Source organism: Melanostigma gelatinosum (genome assembly GCF_949748355.1).
Source record: "Melanostigma gelatinosum genome assembly, chromosome: 17".
NCBI classification, from domain to species: domain Eukaryota; kingdom Metazoa; phylum Chordata; class Actinopteri; order Perciformes; family Zoarcidae; genus Melanostigma; species Melanostigma gelatinosum.
The window spans coordinates 21,601,036-21,622,629 of NC_136650.1; the positions used below are offsets into that span (position 1 = coordinate 21,601,036).

A 21,594-nucleotide genomic window follows, 5' to 3' on the forward strand; every position below is an offset into this window, starting at 1 on the left:
TCCACTGGCTCCCCGTCCCACAACGGATCCAATACAAAATCCTTCTCCTCACTCACAAAGCCCTCCACAATCAGGCCCCCTCCTACCTCACCGACCTGCTTCACCACCACACTCCATCCCGCCGGCTCCTAGAGGACAGGATTTTGTGACATCCCAAATGTATGCAGAGCACTTTTGAACTCTCTTCAGCGGTCCTTCCCCACTTCATGTCCACCCGCCAGCGTGTTTGAAGTGGCAATGCTCTGAATTAGGGAAGCATTGAAATGCTTTATGAATGTGGGGTCATTAGATTTGGGGTTTCCTGCCCGGCTGGAGCAGGACTCTCGCCAGAACTTATTGTTGGTCTGAACTGTTTATTTTACATAACGAATGATTTTCATGTCTAATAAGATGTAAGCAGTGCCCGTTATGTCGTCGCTCGCTCTGTGAAATCTTCCTGCAGATCAACGTCTGATCTATCATTGAATGGCCCTGAGACAGACAGCAGGAGAGCCTGCTGATATTCATTCATAGGAATGAGGGCATCTTGAAAAATACTTGTTGGAACTGGATGTTTCAGTGTCACTGAAGTCGTGCTTGCATTGGTTTACCGGCTCCAGCTGCTTCATTCATGCTTCACCTTCACTCAGAAAGCAGCTGACTAGCAACATCCATTCATATTCATGCAGCTGAACAAGACCGCTTTCACATCCATCCATCTTTCCTCTTCAAATTAAATTAATATTCTTCTTTTCCTTTAACAGCACGACAGCAAACAAATGTATTTGATGAACTGCTGCCCTGTCCCTTTAAACCTCAGAGATCCTGACAGCGCGCTGCTGTTCCTCAGTTCGGTCTTGTGGAAGCGTAAATGAGGATGGAGACAGGACGAATCAGAGTTTGCAATCCAGCGGGAATCGTTTAATGCACATTCGAACATGCGACATGGCATATGGAAACAAATTCAACATCTAACAGTCCGAGGGACCCTTTTATAGACCAAATACACGCCCTCTTTCAGCTGTGGTTCATCAGTCAAACCTGTCTGTTCAATCCAAACAGGACACATCTGGGCTTCTCATCGGGGAGGGTTCCATTTCGTTTTTACAGAGAACAACTCTATGTATGGTGTTGTTTTCGTCCTTTTGAGAGATTAATCACACTATCTGTCTGAGGGAGGCATTTCCCGAAAGCTAACAGAGACAGAACAATTTCCCGATATCTCCTTCGAATTCACAATAACACGTTACGTAACTTGTTTTTAGTTCAAGTCCAGTTCAGTTCAGTTATAATGCAGATTTTCTCCTACACATCCCTCCTCTGAGGGTTTCTTAACCCTCATCCTAACTTTTTATAACTTTTGTCAATTTGCGAAACTGGAACCTAAAATTTTGATCCCTGCCTTCATTGCAACAGCACAAGTGATTTTTGTAAATTATATGTGATTGATTATATACCAATACAGTAACAATACAATACAGAACATTTGAGTTCGTAAGATAATTCAAATAACATCATTCAATGCTCAGATTCACCTTCATATAAGGGCGAAAAAACCAGCAGATTGCAATGCAGGAAAAACTCCCTTATGGTCCTTTCCCGCCAAGCGACCACCTTTTTGGTATGAAGTGAATCTGTTCTTGCTTACAAACATGTATTAACAGATACATCACACATTTAATTTCTGCAAACTATTGAACAATATTTCAGTATTCATTAGATGCAACGTCTGTGATAAACCTATATGCTATAATACTTGTGCACTGATTATATGAATCATAACTATGAATATACGTGAATATAGAAATATCTGATTACAATACATTCAAATTTATAGTGAAACAGTTTGAACAGATGATAAAACATGTGACGTGGTGTTTTGTGGACGTGTGTACTTTCAACAAAGTTCGGGCTCTCGTTCTTATGGTGAGTTGCCCCCAAGTCCTGTTCCCCCCATGTCCTCTGAGTCCTCCAGATAATCCGGAATGGGAAACAGGTCCGGAAACAGGTCCGGTCGTCCAACCACCATTTGAGCGAACTGGGCCTTTGTCCCTTGCTCCATCGTCATCATGTTCATCATCTGAGCCAGTTGGAGATTTGCCATGACACCCATCTGTTTGTCCATGCTCCTCTGGCACTGTCTCCTCAGGATGGGTACGATGCAACATGCCAATAGAAAAGCCACAATTAAAACTATTAATGCGCTAATGCCTGCTTTTAGCAATACAGACCCCTTATTTTCCCAAAATTTAGTCTAACCAATCCCCCGACCACCCCCCTGCCAGCACTCTCCTCAAGCTCTTGCCTCAAACCCCGAATTCTTCTCCATTTCAACAGTATATTCAGTAAAGCATTTCACACCACATTCCATACATGTCGGCTATGTCTGATGTTTGTTTGCTTAACAAATGAAGAGTGGGAATGGTCATAGTTGTGTTTTCACAACTTTGGTCTCATGGTATTGGGTTTTCATATCATACCGGTCTCCTAATGAACGAAGGAGTAATGTTAGCCTGTGGAACCAGGACACTCGGGTTACTTTACAGTACACAGTAGTATTGCCTACGTCAACCCTTCTTTTGTCTGACGCAAATCCACCACTGGCAAAACATTCATACTTTTCCAATTTATCTGCTTTATGATTAGTGGGAGGCTTATTTTGCGATGTGCAAATCATAATTTCTGCACATGCGTTCCACACTTGATATTCAGGATACTGATCTCAATAGTCGTGTTTCTTTTGAAATCCATACAAGAGTCCACTTGAACTTCTCATGTAGGAAGTGCCAATGTTTTTATTTCACATGTGCATCATAAAGATGATTTGGATTCCACATTCGGCTCATTCTGTCATCAGCCTCAGCTGTGTGCTAGTTTCCCCTTTCCACATGGTGTGAAGTCGTCTCTTTCTACGTGTATTAACGTGCAACTGTCTGAACACTGGATAGGCTGTTTGAACTTAAATGGCAATGCTGGCATAGGTCCTGGTCTAACATGGGATGGAATATGTGTGGTTGCATCGCACTCATCTTGATTCATGGCTTCTGGCTCTCCTCCAGGACGGCTGAACCACCGTCTGGGCTCTCACGGCTCTCAAGGTTGAAGTCCTGGTAGTTGTTACATTGGATGGGTTCGGATGGCCTCGTCTGCGATAGAAGTTATATCTAACAGAACATGATAAATTGCCAATTGCCAACAACTCCCCCCTCTGGCCATTCCCATGGCCACTAAAGTGTTTACAATTTATCGAAATGGCAAAAATGGTTTACATACGCACAACATATGATCACATAATTGATGAGGTCAAAACATGAGCTGTTTTTTGTGAGTTTGAAGCAACTCCATGTTGTAGCTAGCTTGGGAATGTTAACATCAACATGACAAAATAAATCTCCTGAGATGAGGCGAAACACAGACGTCGGACCTCCATCTCTGTTGAACTGTTATAGAGAGATAACATATCAGTGGGGCTCATAACGCACAACAATTTTAACAATTTGTAAAAATTCTATCATCCAAGTATTTATATTCCTATTATATTCATTCAGAATCAACTGTCAGTTCAATTGATTCCTAATCAAGTAAAATAATAAAAGAAAGCACAGGCTTTTTTATGAGATCATGTTTCTCAGCCAGCAAGCTGTAATAATAAACACAAGTTTTACACAGAAATGTCACTTTCGTAGTTCTACGGGAGGAAAACAGTCAGACAAACAAGTCTGATGTGCAGGATCGGCTTTTTAGAAGAACAACATGCGTTGTGCCGTGAGGTTCTTTGGAACGTCAAGGTCTGTCAGAGGGATGACGTCTGGTGTACTTATAGATATATATCTATATATATATTTATGGTACAAGACATGTTTACAGGAAATGTAATCTTTGAACACTTTAGTGTCGGACAAGTTGGTGTACCACATTAAACAGTGGCATAGTGTGATGTCGAAGATGTTTTGGATCTTTGGCACTCTGCTGATGTGTGTCATTGGTACAAGCATGGACTGTGGTCGTGCTGTCTAAAATTATAACCAAACAAAATATAAATAATATTTGTTGTTGCAGTTCCTACATTCCCTAATGTCAGTTAAAAACTAATTCAAATACTGTAATTAAATGATCTAATATCGAGGGCCAGTTCATTACATCATCATTTTGTCACAAGAATAAAATTTTGTGTAAAAGAGATAAAAATGTTCCAAATATCGATACTAATTGTATTTACGTGGTGTTATTATTTGCTTTGATGATACGTCAAGATTGATATGACCAGCTAAAGAAAGTATAAGATTTAATATCTTATTAAATTTCCTTTTTAACTTTAAAAACTCTACAAAATGTGGATCTACCTTTCAAAATATATCACATATTCTCCCTTTTGCCAAATTATCACTGCTGTGGGCTAATTTAGCTGAACAATAGAATAATTCATGTGGAAGTTGTCTGGGCTCATAATACTTTTTAATAATAATCCATCATCCATTAATAATGTTTAAATTGCACCAGATTAGGCCCAACACTTTCTCTGCAGGGGTCGCTAATGTCTGCAATACTTGAACATCATAAGTGAGGGATATTTCTGTTGATAAATAAATCTTGCTCAGTCGCAGCATCAGCTGCAGCATTTCCTGTTGAGATGGAATCAGAAGCGTTAGTGTAAGCATCTCATTTCATAACACAAACAATCTTTAAGGAGCAATATGGCTTCTAGCAAGTCGGCCACGAGACGGTGGTGAGAAATGGTTTTGCCGGATGATTTCCAAAAGCTCCTGTGTTTCCACAAGGTGCCACAGTGGTGCACTACACCAAAGGCATAGCAACAGTCTGTGTAGTAGTTAACTATTTTGTTGGCAGCAAGCTTACCGGCTCCTGTGAGAGCCACATGATCTGCAGCTTGAGCAGAAAAGTGTGTCATGTGATGTGATGAGACTACAGCAAACCAACCAGCCCTTCTTTCGTGTCCGGCGAGCGGGATGCCAAACCGTCCACTAACAGTTGTAAATCAGCTTCGGTGGGCGTGTCTGTGAGGTCAGGTCTCGGTATGCAGACCTGTTCAGGAGAAACAACAGTTATGTGGCTCTCCATCTGCTGCAGCAGGAAAAAGAGTAGCAGGATTCAAATCTTTGTCATTAAAGGCATCAGTCGAGCGGTCGGTCCAGGTCAGTTTGTCATGCGCATAAAGATCTTTACCATGAATCATGGATAGAGGAAAGCCTCTGTTTCTAAGTGGTTTGTCATTCTGTGACGTCATTCCTAAAACGCTCTTCATTTGTTTCTCAGTTTATAGTTTAGGCACAGTTTAATTGCCTGTGTTCTCTTGGGAGGGAGGGTTCTGCCCTCTGCTGTGATCACATGTCCCAGATATGAAACTTTATCGAGAGCAAATTGCAATTTGGACAATTAGCCTTGTGACCTTCTGCAGCCAAAGTTTGAGGTGCTCGTGGATGCACCGATACATTAACTGCTTATAATCTTAGACAACCATCACTCAGGTGGTTCCCTCAAGTCTCGAATTTTCCTTACAGGAAAAATTTTAGTGCGTGCACCGGTGTATCATAAGATTAGATTATTATACCAACCTTCATTAAAGACTCAAGAACGGGTGTAATATCATTAATATCTCGATTGAGTAGATATTGCTTCTTGCATGGGTGGAAATCAAATTTTGAACTTTGGCAGATCACGATTTTAGGTGAACACTAGCACCCCTCACCTGTCTTACATCACACATTTGGACCCCTGGTGTGTGTTTTCTCATCAAACATAAGTTAAGTTGTTTCTTTGATATTGATGTACTTCTTGTTTTGTATACGTCACCCTTATCACTGTAGAGTTTACCAGGATCCTCTGTTTCTGAAGTCAGTGAGTGTGGGTCTGACTGTGCAGCCAGACAGACATCCTCTCCATTCCTGGGCTTCATGCCAAGGACACACATGTGATTTCCCCCTTACACACTCGTACTGCTTGGGAGACAGAGAAACAGATACAGCAGCAGTATTTTCTGTCCATTATACGTAACTTCTCCACTTCTCTCCCTTCTCTAAATAATACTTCCTCAAACATTTTATCTAATCCATTTAATCAGCCTGCATGTGACATTCTGAACATTTTTCCTTTAATAGTGTTTGTCTTGTGGTAACTTTCTAAAACCTTAATTTGCGTACATCTGGTATGTATTTGTCTAGTTTGTCATAGTCTAAACTACACTAAACAGTCAGAATCTAAAGTTAACTCTCCCTCTGTGTTAATGTTTGTGCGTCAGTGGTTCCCTCTCTGGGGTCCACTTGACCGTGTCCCTTGGACAGAAATAGAACAAACAGAACAGAGCTCGGCAGTATATTTTCCTTTTTATTTACTCAATTTTATCTGTTATTGGTCCCTGTTTTTTCTAATTTGTCTTTCTGACCTTTATTTCTTAATCTCTCTCTTTCTCCCTTAGACATTATTCCATATATTTCTGCTTCCTCTTTCTCCTTTTGCTTTAAACAAGTTTTGAGTTAATAACATTTTTGTAGGCTGAAACTGCCTTTTTCAGGGAACCCATTTGATCCATTCTTGCCATTGTTTGGCAGTCAGATTATCTTTGTCTCGCATATATTTTATTATTGAAGGTAAGACCTTGGCATCAAGCTGCTCAGACTCACTTTGACTTTTACCCATTTTACCTAATTGGTCGTTGACAGTATCTTCAAAACACTCGTGTTAAGACTTAGTTCAACTTGAATGGAAACACCAAAACCTTCTTTAAATACTACACGTTAACCAGGACACGTCTGTCCAACACTCTTACGAAACTTAAGTGCAAGATTACAAGTTTATCACTTCAAAGTGTCTGTTATATCACAAAATAATTTTTCACAAGTGGAATTCTTTTTTCCAGTTCCAGGATCAGAGCGGCAATCTGGAACTGCGTCTGAGGACAGCCTCTCACCTTCTGGGAGGAATCAGCTATTAATTGCGCGCTTCTGTCGTCCCACAGAGTTCAGATTACTCGTCTAATCCCACATTTTACAAGTTACAATTGTGCTTTTACTTCTGATACATTATTGGATAGTTCTTATTATACTTGAAATAGTATTATCTGATAAATATTTTAACCATGTCTTGTAACTTTAACCAACTTGTCTCTTTAACCTTTTAACCCTTTCCCCCCTCGCACAGTGTTTTTCACTGTGCGATTCTGAGATGGTCAGCAATGCACCAAGTGCAACCAACAATCCTTCCTGTGATATCCACAACACCTTTCCATCAACACTCTTCCTCTGATTATTTAGGACTATGTATGATCAATGTCTGTATGTATGATAACTCTACTCCTCTCTGGACGGAGTGAGTGAGCCTGTCAGGCCCCAAAATCTGGGCGTACAGCCAATCATGCACTAGGGAGGGAGCGCAAGGGTTTATCTTGGCTCATAAATCGAATTTCACACACACACATCTGGGCGTTCCGCCATCTCCAAGTACTCGGAGCATGAACGTTCTATTTTTTCACTATTTTCTCCTCCTGCAGACAGAATAGGATCTGGACACACTATAGCCTGGATATATGCAGATGGATTGAAACAAACTATATTTTTTGCAAAAGCGTTACCACTGGGTAAACAACCAAAAACATGCCAATAGCTCATACACATGCAAAGCCATCCGGATGTATATCACATCAAAAGTCAGCGGTCCCAGTCTGTCAGTCAGTTTCTTGTCCAGGTATTTTTTATTTCTTTTTCTAATGTCAGACTTTAACTATGTGGGAGTTTCTTAACAGTATTTCTTGTACTCAAGGCTTTGTTAAGGAGAGATTCTTATTGTTGGGCTGTTTCACAGTTTACAAATGTCCTCTTTTTTTTTTTTTTCACCAGAGGCTCATATTGTTTTATTCTTCTTGGGGGTTTAACAGGGAGTATTGTCTCTTCCCTTTATTCGTCTATGGATCCCTCCTTTATAATATTACTTTATCAGTAATGTCAATAAGTTACAGTCGTGTGCACACCTTTTCAAACCGTACTATTAATCTTATTGTCTAGTTAGATATTACTTTTCCTGCTCATTTAGATTTCTGCACAAAATTTCTGAGTCTCGTCAGCGCAGTGTCCTGCCTTAAACAGCGCTCACTCGTGACAGATTCATATTATAGGATTATTATTTAAATCTAAGCCAGTCTTTTCATTTCTTCCCTCTCGAGAAAGGATTTTTTTTCAAGACCTACGTATCTCACACTGGAACTCAAGCTGGAGCTCCTTACACTTATTTGCAGAAATTGCTTTATCAATAGCACACAGTCGCTTTGTCATTAGCGAACAAAAGTCTCTTGAGCTTGAGAGATGCACGGAGTACTCCGCATTTGAGCTTATCTTGGCCACAACCAGGCGTCACGCCAACAGAATGCTGCGTTCGCCTGCACACGAGAGAGCTCTCTTTTTACAGCTGGAGATCAAATTGAATCATATCAACATCTTTTTTTGCATTTTTCCAGCACACACCAATCCGCCTCTCTCCTCCTCCGCTTAAACAGCGTGGATCCTGTCGAGGGGACCCCAAACACTCCCTCTCTATCACGCAAGCGAGAATCACGCTGTACAGAAATATACTATGGTGAGATATGAAGATCTCATACCTGTCTCGGCGCCTGAAGCGTGATTGTCGGTTGGCTGGTGTAGAGGAGATGTCGAAGGTCTCGACCCGAACCACGTTGAGGCGCCAATTATGTGGAAGCGTAAATGAGGATGGAGACAGGACGAATCAGAGTTTGCAATCCAGCGGGAATCGTTTAATGCACATTCGAACATGCGACATGGCATATGGAAACAAATTCAACATCTAACAGTCCGAGGGACCCTTTTATAGACCAAATACACGCCCTCTTTCAGCTGTGGTTCATCAGTCAAACCTGTCTGTTCAATCCAAACAGGACACATCTGGGCTTCTCATCGGGGAGGGTTCCATTTCGTTTTTACAGAGAACAACTCTATGTATGGTGTTGTTTTCGTCCTTTTGAGAGATTAATCACACTATCTGTCTGAGGGAGGCATTTCCCGAAAGCTAACAGAGACAGAACAATTTCCCGATATCTCCTTCGAATTCACAATAACACGTTACGTAACTTGTTTTTAGTTCAAGTCCAGTTCAGTTCAGTTATAATGCAGATTTTCTCCTACAGTCTCTGATGATCTGGATGAAAGTCAAGAAGAGAGGAAAGAGACCCGATGCTGATCGGTCCGGTTTTGAGCTGGATGGGAGAACATTTAGATTTTGCTCTTTAGTCTTGATTCACCACTTTCTGTGTGCATAGAAGTGCATACACCCAACACAGGAAACTCATTTGTAGAAATTGGGCAATTCTCTCAGTCAGTGAAGATGTAATTGCTTTTCATTTTGCTGAAGTCCCACACCATTTAAACTGCTAAGATGGGTGTTTTTTAACGTTTTGCATCGTTTCAGCTCTGAGGTATTGAGGAGAGAAGTCCATTTCCCGCCATGAGTTCAGCGCTATTAAGTCTTTGAATTTTCATTGTCACTGTGTGCACTTATTCAAGCGGTACAACTGTCTTTCTGCATTTCCCTGGACCTCGGCACTGTCAAAAAAGACTTTTGAAAATGTCCCACTGTCTCCGTCTCACATTGTCCTCTCCCTTAATCCTGCAGGCGCATTGCCAAAGGCGTCTCCGTGCTCACCCACGGGGCGATGGCTCTGCGGAGGGACCAGGGGCCCAGCAGCCGGTCGCAGTACGCCGGCAACTGCCAGAGTGACGGCAACCAGACCCACCGAGTGCCAGACAGAATCAGGTGAGAGAGGGGACTATGGATTTATAAGATTGATTATACATCATGATGATGAGGTCAAACAAATGTCTTTTCTTTCTTTGGCTTTACGTATTAACGTATTTCAGAACAATGAGAGACCTTGCTAGTGGGAGCGTATTGATTGTGCAACTCAGCAACACTGTCCAGGGTCACATTCAGCACAGGCAGAAAAACAATCGACGCACATTGTGGTGCATTCATGTCCTGCAGGAAAACGATTCGTCCTATTGGCGGCATCAGGGCATCTGATAGAGGAAGATTAATCAGGGTATTTTTGTAGTAAAATGCATCAATCTGGGGCACTTTGAGAGCCAAAAGAACTTTGTGCTCTTGTAAATGGTTCCGTGCTCGAGTAAAACATGTCATCATAAAGATATTGATTGTATAAATATGAATAGTGATGACATGGCAAAAAAGTCACACTCACAAAGCATGGCAAAAGGAGAGACTGCCCCGGGGGTCACGATCAGAGCCACATGACACCTTCAACCCGGGCCTTCCCAATCTGACCTGAACCCGGTCGCGGTGCACTGTGGAGGAAATGCGTGGGAAGAGTGGCAGCCAGCGGCAGGGAGAGTCCCTGGAGGAGATCCTCCCACACCGAGTGTCCGCTCCTCACCCGCCAAGATCAACCACGTGGGCGGTTTGCATGGAGCCCGCTCATTAAAAACCAGAGAAATATGTTCAGTCCATTATAGTTATGATACAAGTTTGTTATTTTCTCATCATTTTTCAAGCGATTAATATGGCCGCTTATGGGAACTCAGAAGCTTTTGTTGCAAAATATGTTGCAATACCAGCTGTGTACAAGACTCAGGGGCTTTTGAAGGATGTGGTCAGTGACGTTTGTTTCCTTTAGAGTATTAAAGGCTCCTCACCCTCTATTACACTGTTCGGCCTCATGGAAAATAAAACTAATTGTGCTTTCGGTTAGCCATGTCAACTTGACAACAAGTGGCAAGTCCATAGTGTTTACGGTACGGTAGCAGAACCATCTACAGTATCTTTTCTGATATATAGAACATCCGTGCTTGTCCCTCTTGCACAGAGGAACTTCTGATATGTGCAGAGGAAATGTGCAGATGGGCAAAATAGCAGAAGTCCAACTTTTAACTGTGTGCTTGATTGACTGCTGCTGCTCTTTGGCACAATCCCCTCTGGGAAGCGTTTGGAGAAGTCAGGTATCGCTCTCTCTTCAGCTGTCGGGGTTACAGGAGCAGTCTGGGCACCGGCTGCTGGACTGGCTCTGGAGACTTGTGCCGAAAAACATTCACAAATGACTTGTCTGCAGGAGAGATGCAGAATATTTGCATGAAGGGTGGTTTGTACATTGGGTTCTACTTACTAAACTTTCAGGAATAAATCTCTGTATCAGAGACCATCGTGCACGTAAATGAGAAACTAGAGATAATGTCAAAAGGCCCTTTAGCAAGGCACCTCATATCAAAATAAGACAAAATTACGATCTTGAGGATTTGACAAGTCGACAAACCAACGGGTGACGTCACAGTGACTACGACCACGTGTATACAGTCTATGGTCAAACCAGAGCTCTTTTAATCAAGCAAGTCTGCATTCAACTCTTTAGTTCCCAGCGAAAGAATGCATCTCCTGTAATGTCAACGGAGAAAACTGGAAGTGTACACCTGTTCCCTGTAATTATTCAGTCAGGCACTCTGGGAAATGTTCCTCGTGAAATAGATGCAGATGAGGGAGACTCAGCTGAACACAACAGATTGCTGCAGATATGAGAGATTGATGACGGCTTCAGAGGAATCTTCCCGGCACAGACAACAAGTTCCACTGCAGATGGATGTTTACCGCAGGTCGCCTGTAATGAAGTGAAGAGGTTCATTTTAAACTCAGTGAAACACTTCACGCCCTTCAGAATCTGGCTTTTGAATGCTCTCAATCAGCGGCAGGGCTGTCTGTCACGCTGACAGACGCCGGGGCTCCTGGGAGTCTGATCCCGTGGCAGTGGTAGTCCTCGCCACAGCAGCATGAATGAGCCCCGTAGCACGTGAAGGGTTTTCACTCTCCAGGGAGGTGAACACATTACCAAAAAGGGCTCCGCAAAAACTCAACCTGTGTGGCCTTGTTCACATCTCTATTTTAGGAACACTGGGAGTGTCTGAATTCATTACACTTCATGAGTTCTGCATTATAAATATACCTTTAATAATGGCCACTCATGTCATTTTAATAGTCAAACATCAAATACAGCAGGCTGATCTCATCCAGCATGTATAACTAAACTTTAGAGCGAAATGTGCCATTATTGATAGATATCCCACAACATCTGTTGTATGTGGACCATGTAGTCATGAATGAGGAAGTACAAATACTTTAAAATCCCACAGAGCACTGACTCCCTGGATGCTTTCACTTGTCAGGGATCAGACACACGCTCCTTCTATTTGACAAGTCTTGAAATAGCTGGGGCTGCTTTCTTCCTGTTGGTTTAATGTGATGGAGTAAGATGCTGGGTTCAGCGCCATTTCAGTTCCCATTATCAGCGGAGGAAGACCCTGTAAGTGGATACTTCCGGAGACTGTGTTGTCACACTTGAGAGGTGTGCAGCTGAGGAAGATGGCTGCGTTCACGTGCTCTTAAGATTAGGGTTTAGTGGCACATCAGGCGCTGGTTTGAGAGAACTCTTCTGTGCTTCTTGGTGCATTTCCACTTATCAGAGCTGATTTACCCAACCGGCAAGAATAGAGGGGGAAATATGCCAATGTTAGGAGTGCTTTTGGTTTGCATGTTCCACATTTGTATTGGTGTGTCAAGTAGTGTGGGACCTGAAGTGGTTTGGTCTCGAACACTCTTGGTTCATGATGGTCTTGACTATGTTAGATCCTGGGGTTCTCTGGCCCGATACGGGGCTACTTACTGACTCAGCTCTCTATTAAAAGATTGTCGAGCTGGTGTTCTTGCGAGGGAACTCGCCTGGCTCTGCTCACTGCCGTTACTCCCGACGTCTACCCTGCTTCCTCCGGTCTGAGTGCACTCGGTCGAGGGGCCACCCTGACCCCGGGCGCTCCCACCAGTCGCGTCGGTTATGGCAGCTTCCCTCTTCTGGATCCGTGCTCTTGGTAAATACCAGGTTAGGTTTTAACGGCTAGGATTACTTCTAAAACCGTAAGGGATTGTTAAGTGGATTCGGTCTCTAGGATAACCTTACAGAACTCAGTTGTTAGACATACAATATATTTAACCTTTTACTGCCACGAGGAACTTTTACTACTTGAGCAAATGAATGCACTTGAGAATTTTACTTTAAATGCAGATTCGGTATTTATTGCAGGTTATATTTAGTTAGTTAGCAAGGGTTAAGCTACAGCTCACATAAAATGTTACTACACTTGATTCGTACTTTCAATTCCTTGATTACACTCATTGATTTCAGATGCCGAAACGGCTCGGTTGGAGCTGGATTTTTCAAAGGTTCGATGAAAAAGTTCTTTTGGAGTTGTTAGGAGCGAAGGTCCGGCCAGACCCTCGGTCCTCCTGCTCTCACAGCGGGGTTCGTTCAACAGTCCTCGAGGCTCAGGACAAAGTCTTTCTGGGGCTGCCGCGTTCCTCCGTTGTTCAGTTGTTAAAGTCGAGCAGTGGGGAGAGGGAAACTCTCCGTCTTTCGATCTTTGTCCACGAATGGCAATCTTTCTTCTCGTGAGCAGAGACGGAGTCCTCAAATACTTCAGTTGCGATCGTCCGTATCTTCTTTCTCAGAGCGCTTGGAACGGCTCTCGTGTAGAAATCCCCTGATCTTATATCCTTGATCTGGGATGTCTGTTCCCCCCCTCCTATTCTGAACACATGATCTTTATCCCACCCTTTTGTGTGAGTGCGTATGTCTGGAAAGTACCTTATTTCCCTCCGCGCCTTGTTCTTGCAACAGAGTCCGAAGCCGCGTGTCCGCTTACCCGACCCACGCCCAAAACATCTGTTTCTGATCTCACTGTCTCAGCCTTTTGCCTATTCTCACTTCTCCAAAACTTTCCACTGACACACACACTCTTCACATTTCAACTCCGGTACACAGATCATGATTATAATCAGCTTTTACATTTGTTAAATCACTCTATGTATTAAACATTTGTTATATAATGATCATAAACTTTATCTTTAATCAACTTTAACTATCGATTTCTGAGTATATACTTCGTGTCTTTTTATCCTGACTTTTCCCCTGATCGTGTATGCATGTTTTCGAGGCAGCTTTCTCTGTGATCTCAACTCTTCTTGACAACTAGAAACAGCCCCTCATCAACATTTGTATCTCCAGCGGATCTGTAATTCTATTCCATCCATATAGGCAACATGCACAGCAACTTGAAAACATCCACTTCTGAATTCTACCAATCTTCCGACAATCGTGTTCACCAGCTTTAAAATCCGGTTCAACGAAATCCTTTGAAGAAGGCAACGAGCACGAGCCAATCAGAAGCAGAGTAGGACGGGTCCTCGTGGAACGCACTTTTGTTTCACGTTCACATTGAAGCCTTCGTCCGATTGTGAGCTCACAGAAAAAGCTCGTTGTTGTGGGAATAACACTCCCCACATGATTAATGTTATCACTTATTGTGAAGCCTCCCATGCAGCGCTCTTTGTTTTTGAAAAACTGAGGTTTGAATACAAGTTAGTGCTTTAATCATTACGCTTTCGAATCCATGACATCCTCTTTCACACTGACGTGAACCTCTAAATGGTGTTGATTAATGGAGCCGCACACATGCCGGCAGCGCTCCTCTGTTCCAGTGAATAGTACCGAACGACATGGGAAGCAGAGCGAACGCATGCTCAGCAGATCTCCGCTGAATCATTAATCATTACGAGACAGTACAACGAAGTTGACTTTATTAATTATTGTATGGACTTTCTGAATTATTGAGAATGCTGTATTAGATGGCACTTGTACATTACATCACCGAAGTCGATGGGACAGCCTCACACACACATCATGTGTGATCCTTTTTCAGAAGACATTTAAAAAACCAAATCCACGCACAGGAAAGTCAGATGAGACAATACGCATGTTTTGCTCCAGCAGTCAAGTCTTTCTGCGCTTTGTGTGGCGGCTGAGACAGATGTGTATTTAACAAAAGACACGTGGCTGCGCTCACCAAAAAGCCTGTGAACAACCAGCTGCTCACGTATACAGACACAAATATCAGGATGTACGGACAGAAGAGAAGGAGGGATGGCGTGTGAGGACTGAGGAGACAGGAAATGTGTGAAATAGAAGTTTGGCAGGCGGAGCTGGAGGAGAGCTGAGAGGGTGGAGAGATAGATGGAGACGATGATGATGGTGATGGTGGTGGTGATCTGGCTGTCTGCTTCCAGATGGTTTTAATGCTCCCGGCCATCATATTACAAATAACAGCGGCGGAGCACAATGTGAGCTGGTGCAATGAAACAAATGGGGAAAAAAACGCATCGCAGCAGCACAGAGTGGAACTCAAAATAATGACATTCAAATAAAGATCACGACGTGCTGCTCACTGCAACACGCTGGAACACAAACCACATCCAACACACGAGGCAGCGAACCGCCGTGTCTGTGCGTCCTCATGTCTGGAGACACGTGCAGCCGATCGACTGCACACTTGGCGGGTGGTGTGCTGCGGACCCGAGGACGTGCAGTGACCAAGCTGGTGCTATTTGCACCACAACCACCTGACGGACACACAGTTCTGACTTATTACCATCTTAAATGTTGGTTATAATGACAATAATAATACATTTATTGATGTAGAACTTTTCAAAACAGCTGTTAAAAAGTGCTTCACAGAACAATAATGGAAAAACAATGAAACGAGGTGAACAAAGGTGTAGAAATACATACACGCACACACACACACACACCGATGTGTAAATACATATATCCATACACACACGCTCCGTAAACATGCTCCACCACTCAGACGAACATTAATGCATGTTTACAGATGCATAACCTTCAGACCTTATAAAAACACCTTCCTAAAAAAACATGTTTTAAACATGTTGTATACGCGTACAGTGATGATGATGATCATCATATTTCTACAGGAAGTGCATTCCAGAGTTTTGGAGCCCTGGCAGTGAAATGGTTATTGCGTTAGCAACAACTGTGTCATAAAAAAGAAATGAGTTAATGGAGGCTGAAGGATTATTGTTCGTATTGTAAACTGCTGAACATTGTTGTTCGGATGAGCCTTCAGAATCATGGATCCGTTACTCAAACTGGGCCACGTCTCACTGGTGTCCAATGACACTGGTACCTTTTCACACGGAACACAACCTTCCTTTGACCACTTCAGGATGATGTGACATAATCCGTGTGGTGAAGGAAATTGTGCGGAACAAAACGGTGTGTTTGCTGCTCTTTCTCTTAAACACACTAATCAGGTGAGTCCAGGTGAAAGCCCCGGATTGGAACGAGTAGACTCATCAGACATGCAGAGGGAAGGACGGGACACGGATTTAAGGAGGATTAAATGCCTTCAGACAACGGAGGCACAGAGTGCATTGCAACTGAATATAAAGACACACGAGGGTGGACTGACAGAGGATGTCAGGAGACGGGACTGGACAGACGGGAGACTCGAGGACCAGAACAGAACAGCCACGACTCAGTCTTTACTGTTCGACTCTGGGTTGAAGCGTTAGCTCAAATACAGAATACAGGATGTCGGACCTATTCAGCCTTCCGTCTCCCAGAGATCACTCTGTTCTGTGACTTTTGATGATGGCGTCACACAGCAGGGGAGCTTTCTCCCACGTGAGCTGCAGCCATCGAGTGCAGTGACAGCCTCCACAGCGTAATCCTTCCTTCAGTCGGGATCGCTTCAAATATTCATGCGACACTCAAACCCTGCAGCGCTAACAGCTAACGGCTAACGGTAACATGGATCAAGTGCAATGCGTGTGAAGATAGAGGTGGAGAAACACGCTGACTCAGCTTACAGAACAGATTCCATCCGATGATCATTAAGGGAGCTGGAGACATGCGTTCAAAGAAAGTGGGAATTCATTTGTGCGACTGCCATAAAGAAGTTATTATTAACAGTTGTTGTGTTGGAGTAAGGTTCAAATCCAGATCCCATTGAAGGAATGCTTGTTTTAGCTTCTTTCATAGCGTCTTGATTACAGTGAAAGATGAGACAAGTGATCAGAGGGTGTCAGGACTCAGTGTCCGCTCACCATGCTCCTCATCGTCTGTCTCGTTCTCTCTCGCTCTCTCTCTTCTTCTCACACCTTCCCTCCTCGCTCATCAGCTTGCCTGCTTGTCAGCCTCCCATCTGTCCTGTTTCCTGGCCTTCTGTATTGTGTGTTCCGTCTCTCTCTGGTTCTCTTCAGGCTCACACATACCTCTGGTTCTTTCTTGTCTTTATTGGTGAGACACCTTTTCCTCCCTCTTCCTCATTTCTTGGTTGTGTTTTCAAAGCAGTCTTTCTTTTGTCCTTTGGCGTCAGCTTATGATGTCTGTCTTTCCTTCTCAGCTTCAGTTGTAGCGTGTTTCTCTACGGTAACATGACGATCCATCAGTTGTCCTTTTATTCTACTTATCGGTTGAGTACATTTTCCAGAATTGCTTTTCGTAGCACAGTACCAGGTACTGAGCTTTCCTCATTCAGTGCATGGAGTCTGAGAAAGCTTAACCGGTGCTGCTGTGAAGCGAGATGCTACGTGCTGCGTTCACACCGGTCGCGTTGATTTTTTGACGCACTGCAAAATCGCGTCCAACGCACCGCCGGTCGTGTTCACACCAAACGCCGCAAAATCGCTCCGTGCCGGAGAGGGGGCGTGGTTTATCGACTGGAAGCCTGGAAGCCGTTCACCTGGCCGTCATTTCTTTCCGCTTTCAACCGTGAAAGGAATAAGGACAATTGCTGCTTTGTACGTGTTGTGGAAGTCCCTCAAACGTCGGAATGCCAAACGCCGTCATGTCTGGTTCATAATATTGTTCAGAGGAGCTCCGTGGATTGTATCGAGCTGTATTCACTGTGTCTAGCAAGCCACCGGTCGCTGTTTACTACAGCTGTAGGAACACAACATAAACTGATTTGGCTGTGATTCAACGGCAATAAACCGACAAAAAGGGACTCCGAAATAACTACATAATGATGCCGATTTGTACTTGTCTTCTCCGACAAAAAGGGACTCCGAAATAACGACGTAATGATGCCGATTTGTAGGTTACTGGTCTTCTCAATGGAGCTCTGATGGATCGGTGCTAGGCTATGCTAACATCGTAGCAGCTCCACCAGCACTCAATAGCGTCACGTAGATGTAAATATGGCAGCGTCTATTCATTGTTTGTCACAGACGGCTACAGGATTTATTTCCTGATTCAACAACGGCAGGAAGCCAGTGATGACAGGGGGAGCAACTCAACGCTGATAGGCTATCGCGCCACAGCGTCACGCGATTATGTCGCTGAAGTTGAAAAATTTCAACTCGCTCGTTGGCGATTTTGCGGCGTCCAACGCGCCGCAATAACGCGTCCAACGCGCAGCGCCATCGCAAAATCGCGGCGCGCCAGTCTCATCGCGTCTGTGCATAGACTTTGTATGTAATCTCGACGCGCGTCAAAAAATAAACGCGACCGGTGTGAACGCAGCAGGGTCTCCAGTGCTGCAGCCCTTCGCTCCCTGTTCTCTCGAGGCGACCGCTGCTTCTCTCCGTCCGCTCTTTGTTGCCTTCTCTCGTTTCTCGCCGCGGTAATGAGTGTTGAGTGCAGCGGTCTGACTCTGAAGACCTGACATCCAAACCTGCCGCATGCAGTTGGATCAGGAGTCTCCGCTGCATGGCCATGATGCACATCCGTCTGTGACTCCGCTCCTCGCTGGCTGTTGGCGCTGAACCGTCATGTTGCGCCTGACGTTTTAAACGCACACGAGGTTCGTCCCCGTGAGTCGAGTCATGTCCTCGACAATCAGAATGATTTATTGAGATGGCAGATCGGGCTGAATGGAGGGCAGGCCGGGGATTAGGTTTGGTAATGTGTGCTCGGGGAAGGATTTGAAAAGGGGGTCGGCTTTCCTGTCTAATTATATACCACGGCTCTGTTAATGGATCTGCCGGGGGTAATGGCCGCCCTAATGTTTTTATTCCCCCTCATACGCTCTGACCAATTATTTGCCTGGCCTCTAAAATGCACGCGGCTCAGTCTTCCTGTGGTATTTTCCCAAGAACGGGCATAAATGCACCACAGCTGCACATGTTTTTATTATAAAATTACCATTTTGTTTTAAGGGGGGGGGGGGGTATGTGCATATTATGGCCTTTTTTTATAAACTTTCAGGGGTATTTGTTTTTCGTTTTGAACTGTTTTTGATTCATGACACTGACACCCTTGTCCTTGCCGGCTCGTCCCATCGTTCAATAAATCGTATCTCACTCCCTTTGTCTGAAATCCTTGCTCTTCATGCCGGCCTTGAGGCCAGGTCTCTAGCACGGCTGCCATGTAAGAGATGTGGAACAAAGTCCTTCTTCCATGCATGAATGTACTTCAAAAGTTCAGCTGAAGCTTGTTCAAGGCTACAAGAGTCTTGAATTCGTCTTTTTGTAATGAAATTCCCTCCTTCAGATTCCCTGGAAAGCATTTCTCTGCTGGCCCACAGTGGAGCGATGACAAGAGAAGTCTTCTGAAAAGCTCTGGTGTGCACTTCTGCACCGTGACCAGGACTGCACATTCTGTTCCCCTTCTCTTACGTTGGAGTCATTCTAGGAAGTGCTGCTTCATGGCCAGTGTGGAGAGAAGGAATGAAGAGCTCGTCCAGGCTACATGTGGGAATGTGAGCGTTGTACAAATAGAGACTTGTGCAAAATCTCAACACAACCTTCAAACGATGGTTTAATTCATGAGTTGACTGGAAAACTAAATAAACCAGAATTGTGATAGAATCTGAATTGTAAGTCGCTTTGGATAAAAGCGTCTGTGACTGTAATGTAATGTTCGAGTTGGTTGAAAGCCGTGGTGCCAGTCTGAATCGGCGTTATTTTGGAGTGAGAGCGGGTTAGACATGCTGGTCATGATCCCTCTTTGCACAGAAGAACTGTGCGTATCACATGTACACTCGGGTGGATCAAAGTTCAACCAGTAACTGGAAGAATAAACAGTGAAGGGAAAACAAACCTTTCAAAACTACAAAATAAAAGCCTGCGTGTATGAAACCAAAATGTCCAATTGATTGGCGGATTAATTGATTGATTGATTGGATCATCCATTAGCTCAGTTAACTTATTTGTCCTTCAGTCCGTCCCTCAGTCTGTTATTCAATCACTCAGCCAGTCATTCTTTGTCATTCATGCTCCCACCCTCCCCCATATCGCCCTCTCTCCTGTACTTCATCCCTCGTTTTTCATCCCCCACAACTTATTAAATCGACGACCCCCTCCCAGTGCACTCTTTCCATCACTCTTTCCATCAATCTGCGTATATCTGCTCTGCTCTCCTGCCCATCTCGTCTGCCACCTCGGCTCCTCCGGGGGGACGGCGGTCACCAAGGAATCTGATGCATCGCTTTGCATGTAAATTGGATAATTGGATTTGGATGCATGATGCATGGTGGCAGGCCGGCAGAACGGAGAGAAAGGAAGGAGAAAGGCGACAAAGTGGGATCTAGGGAGCGGGCGGAGCAAGAAAGAGGTGGCAGTATTTAATGAGGTAAATATTTATGAATGTTCACACACTGACGGAGGTGCAGATGCACGAATACAATGAATACTCAGATACACACACAGATACTCTCAGAACACATGAAAATCCAGAAGAATTTCTTCATGCTGTTTGAGTGGCAGTGCTGTGTATTTTTTATTTTTTATACTTAAATATTTTATTCAGGTTTTTTTTTTGTTGCAAAGAAAAACAAAAACAAATCCTAAACAAGTAAGAAATAATACTAGCAATTCATGGACCTGGCAAAAGGCCAGGAGGAAATACATTCAAACAAACAGTTAAATTAAACAAAAACAAAATACATCAAAACAACCATGCACATGCCAACAACATTGCCCGTCACTCGTGTCAACCACAACTTCAGGATCAGATATCAAAATGATGTATTGGAAGAGTTCTATACACAGCAATATTTATGTTAAGATCTAGATTTGCACAGATGAAGTAGCATCCCGTTTGAAGAGAGTACCTGTCTTCTTAAAAGATAATGAGCTTCAGCAATGAACAGAGTAAAAAAAAAAAAAAAACCCTGTGTGAGGTTCGGGAGGGCAAATCACCAGCCAAGTTCTTATTCTGACAAATATTTGGTCCATTTTGTCCATCTTGCTCTGTATGCGTCTTTCCTTAATCTCAGTAGGAAAGTCAGTCTTTCCATATCGTGAATTTCTTTCATGATTTCAATCCAATTTTCGACTGAAGGTGGGTCGGATTGTAGCCACTTACGAGTAATAGCTTTTTTTGCTGCTACCGTTAATATTTTCAGGAGGTATCTGTCATTTCCTGTTATTCCTTCTGGTAGATCACCCAAATAAAGTGACTTGCATGTGAATAAGATCTGCTGCCCAAGAATATGCTGCATAATTGTCCAAGCCTTTTGCCAGCATGTTTGTATCTTGGAGCAGCACCAGAAGATATGGTGGTGCTGTGTATTTTTATTCGTGCTGGGCAACGATTCAAATATTTAATCGCGATTAATCGCATGGATTTTTTTGCGATTAATCGCGATTAATCGCATTGTTATGGCAAAGTTCAATAATGAATTATAAAGTAGAGTATTGCGCACTTATTTAAAAAGTGCTGCTATATGAACTAAAGGGCAATAACATTTGGTTCACGAGATGCAGGCAGCATGTTTCATACTTAATGTGAATATAATT

The 21,594-nt window shown here is 43.5% G+C and overlaps 1 protein-coding gene across 1 annotated transcript in view; it reads left to right on the forward strand.

Annotated features, from left to right (window-relative positions):
* Nucleotides 1-21,594, forward strand: part of grin2da (glutamate receptor, ionotropic, N-methyl D-aspartate 2D, a) — a gene marked incomplete at both ends in the record, with an annotated part of 101,588 nt that overhangs the window by 17,910 nt on the left and 62,084 nt on the right. The window contains one exon of the mRNA XM_079287838.1: nucleotides 9,613-9,753. Within this exon, the coding sequence (XP_079143964.1) occupies nucleotides 9,613-9,753 (141 nt within the window). The remainder of the gene's footprint in view (nucleotides 1-9,612; nucleotides 9,754-21,594) is intronic.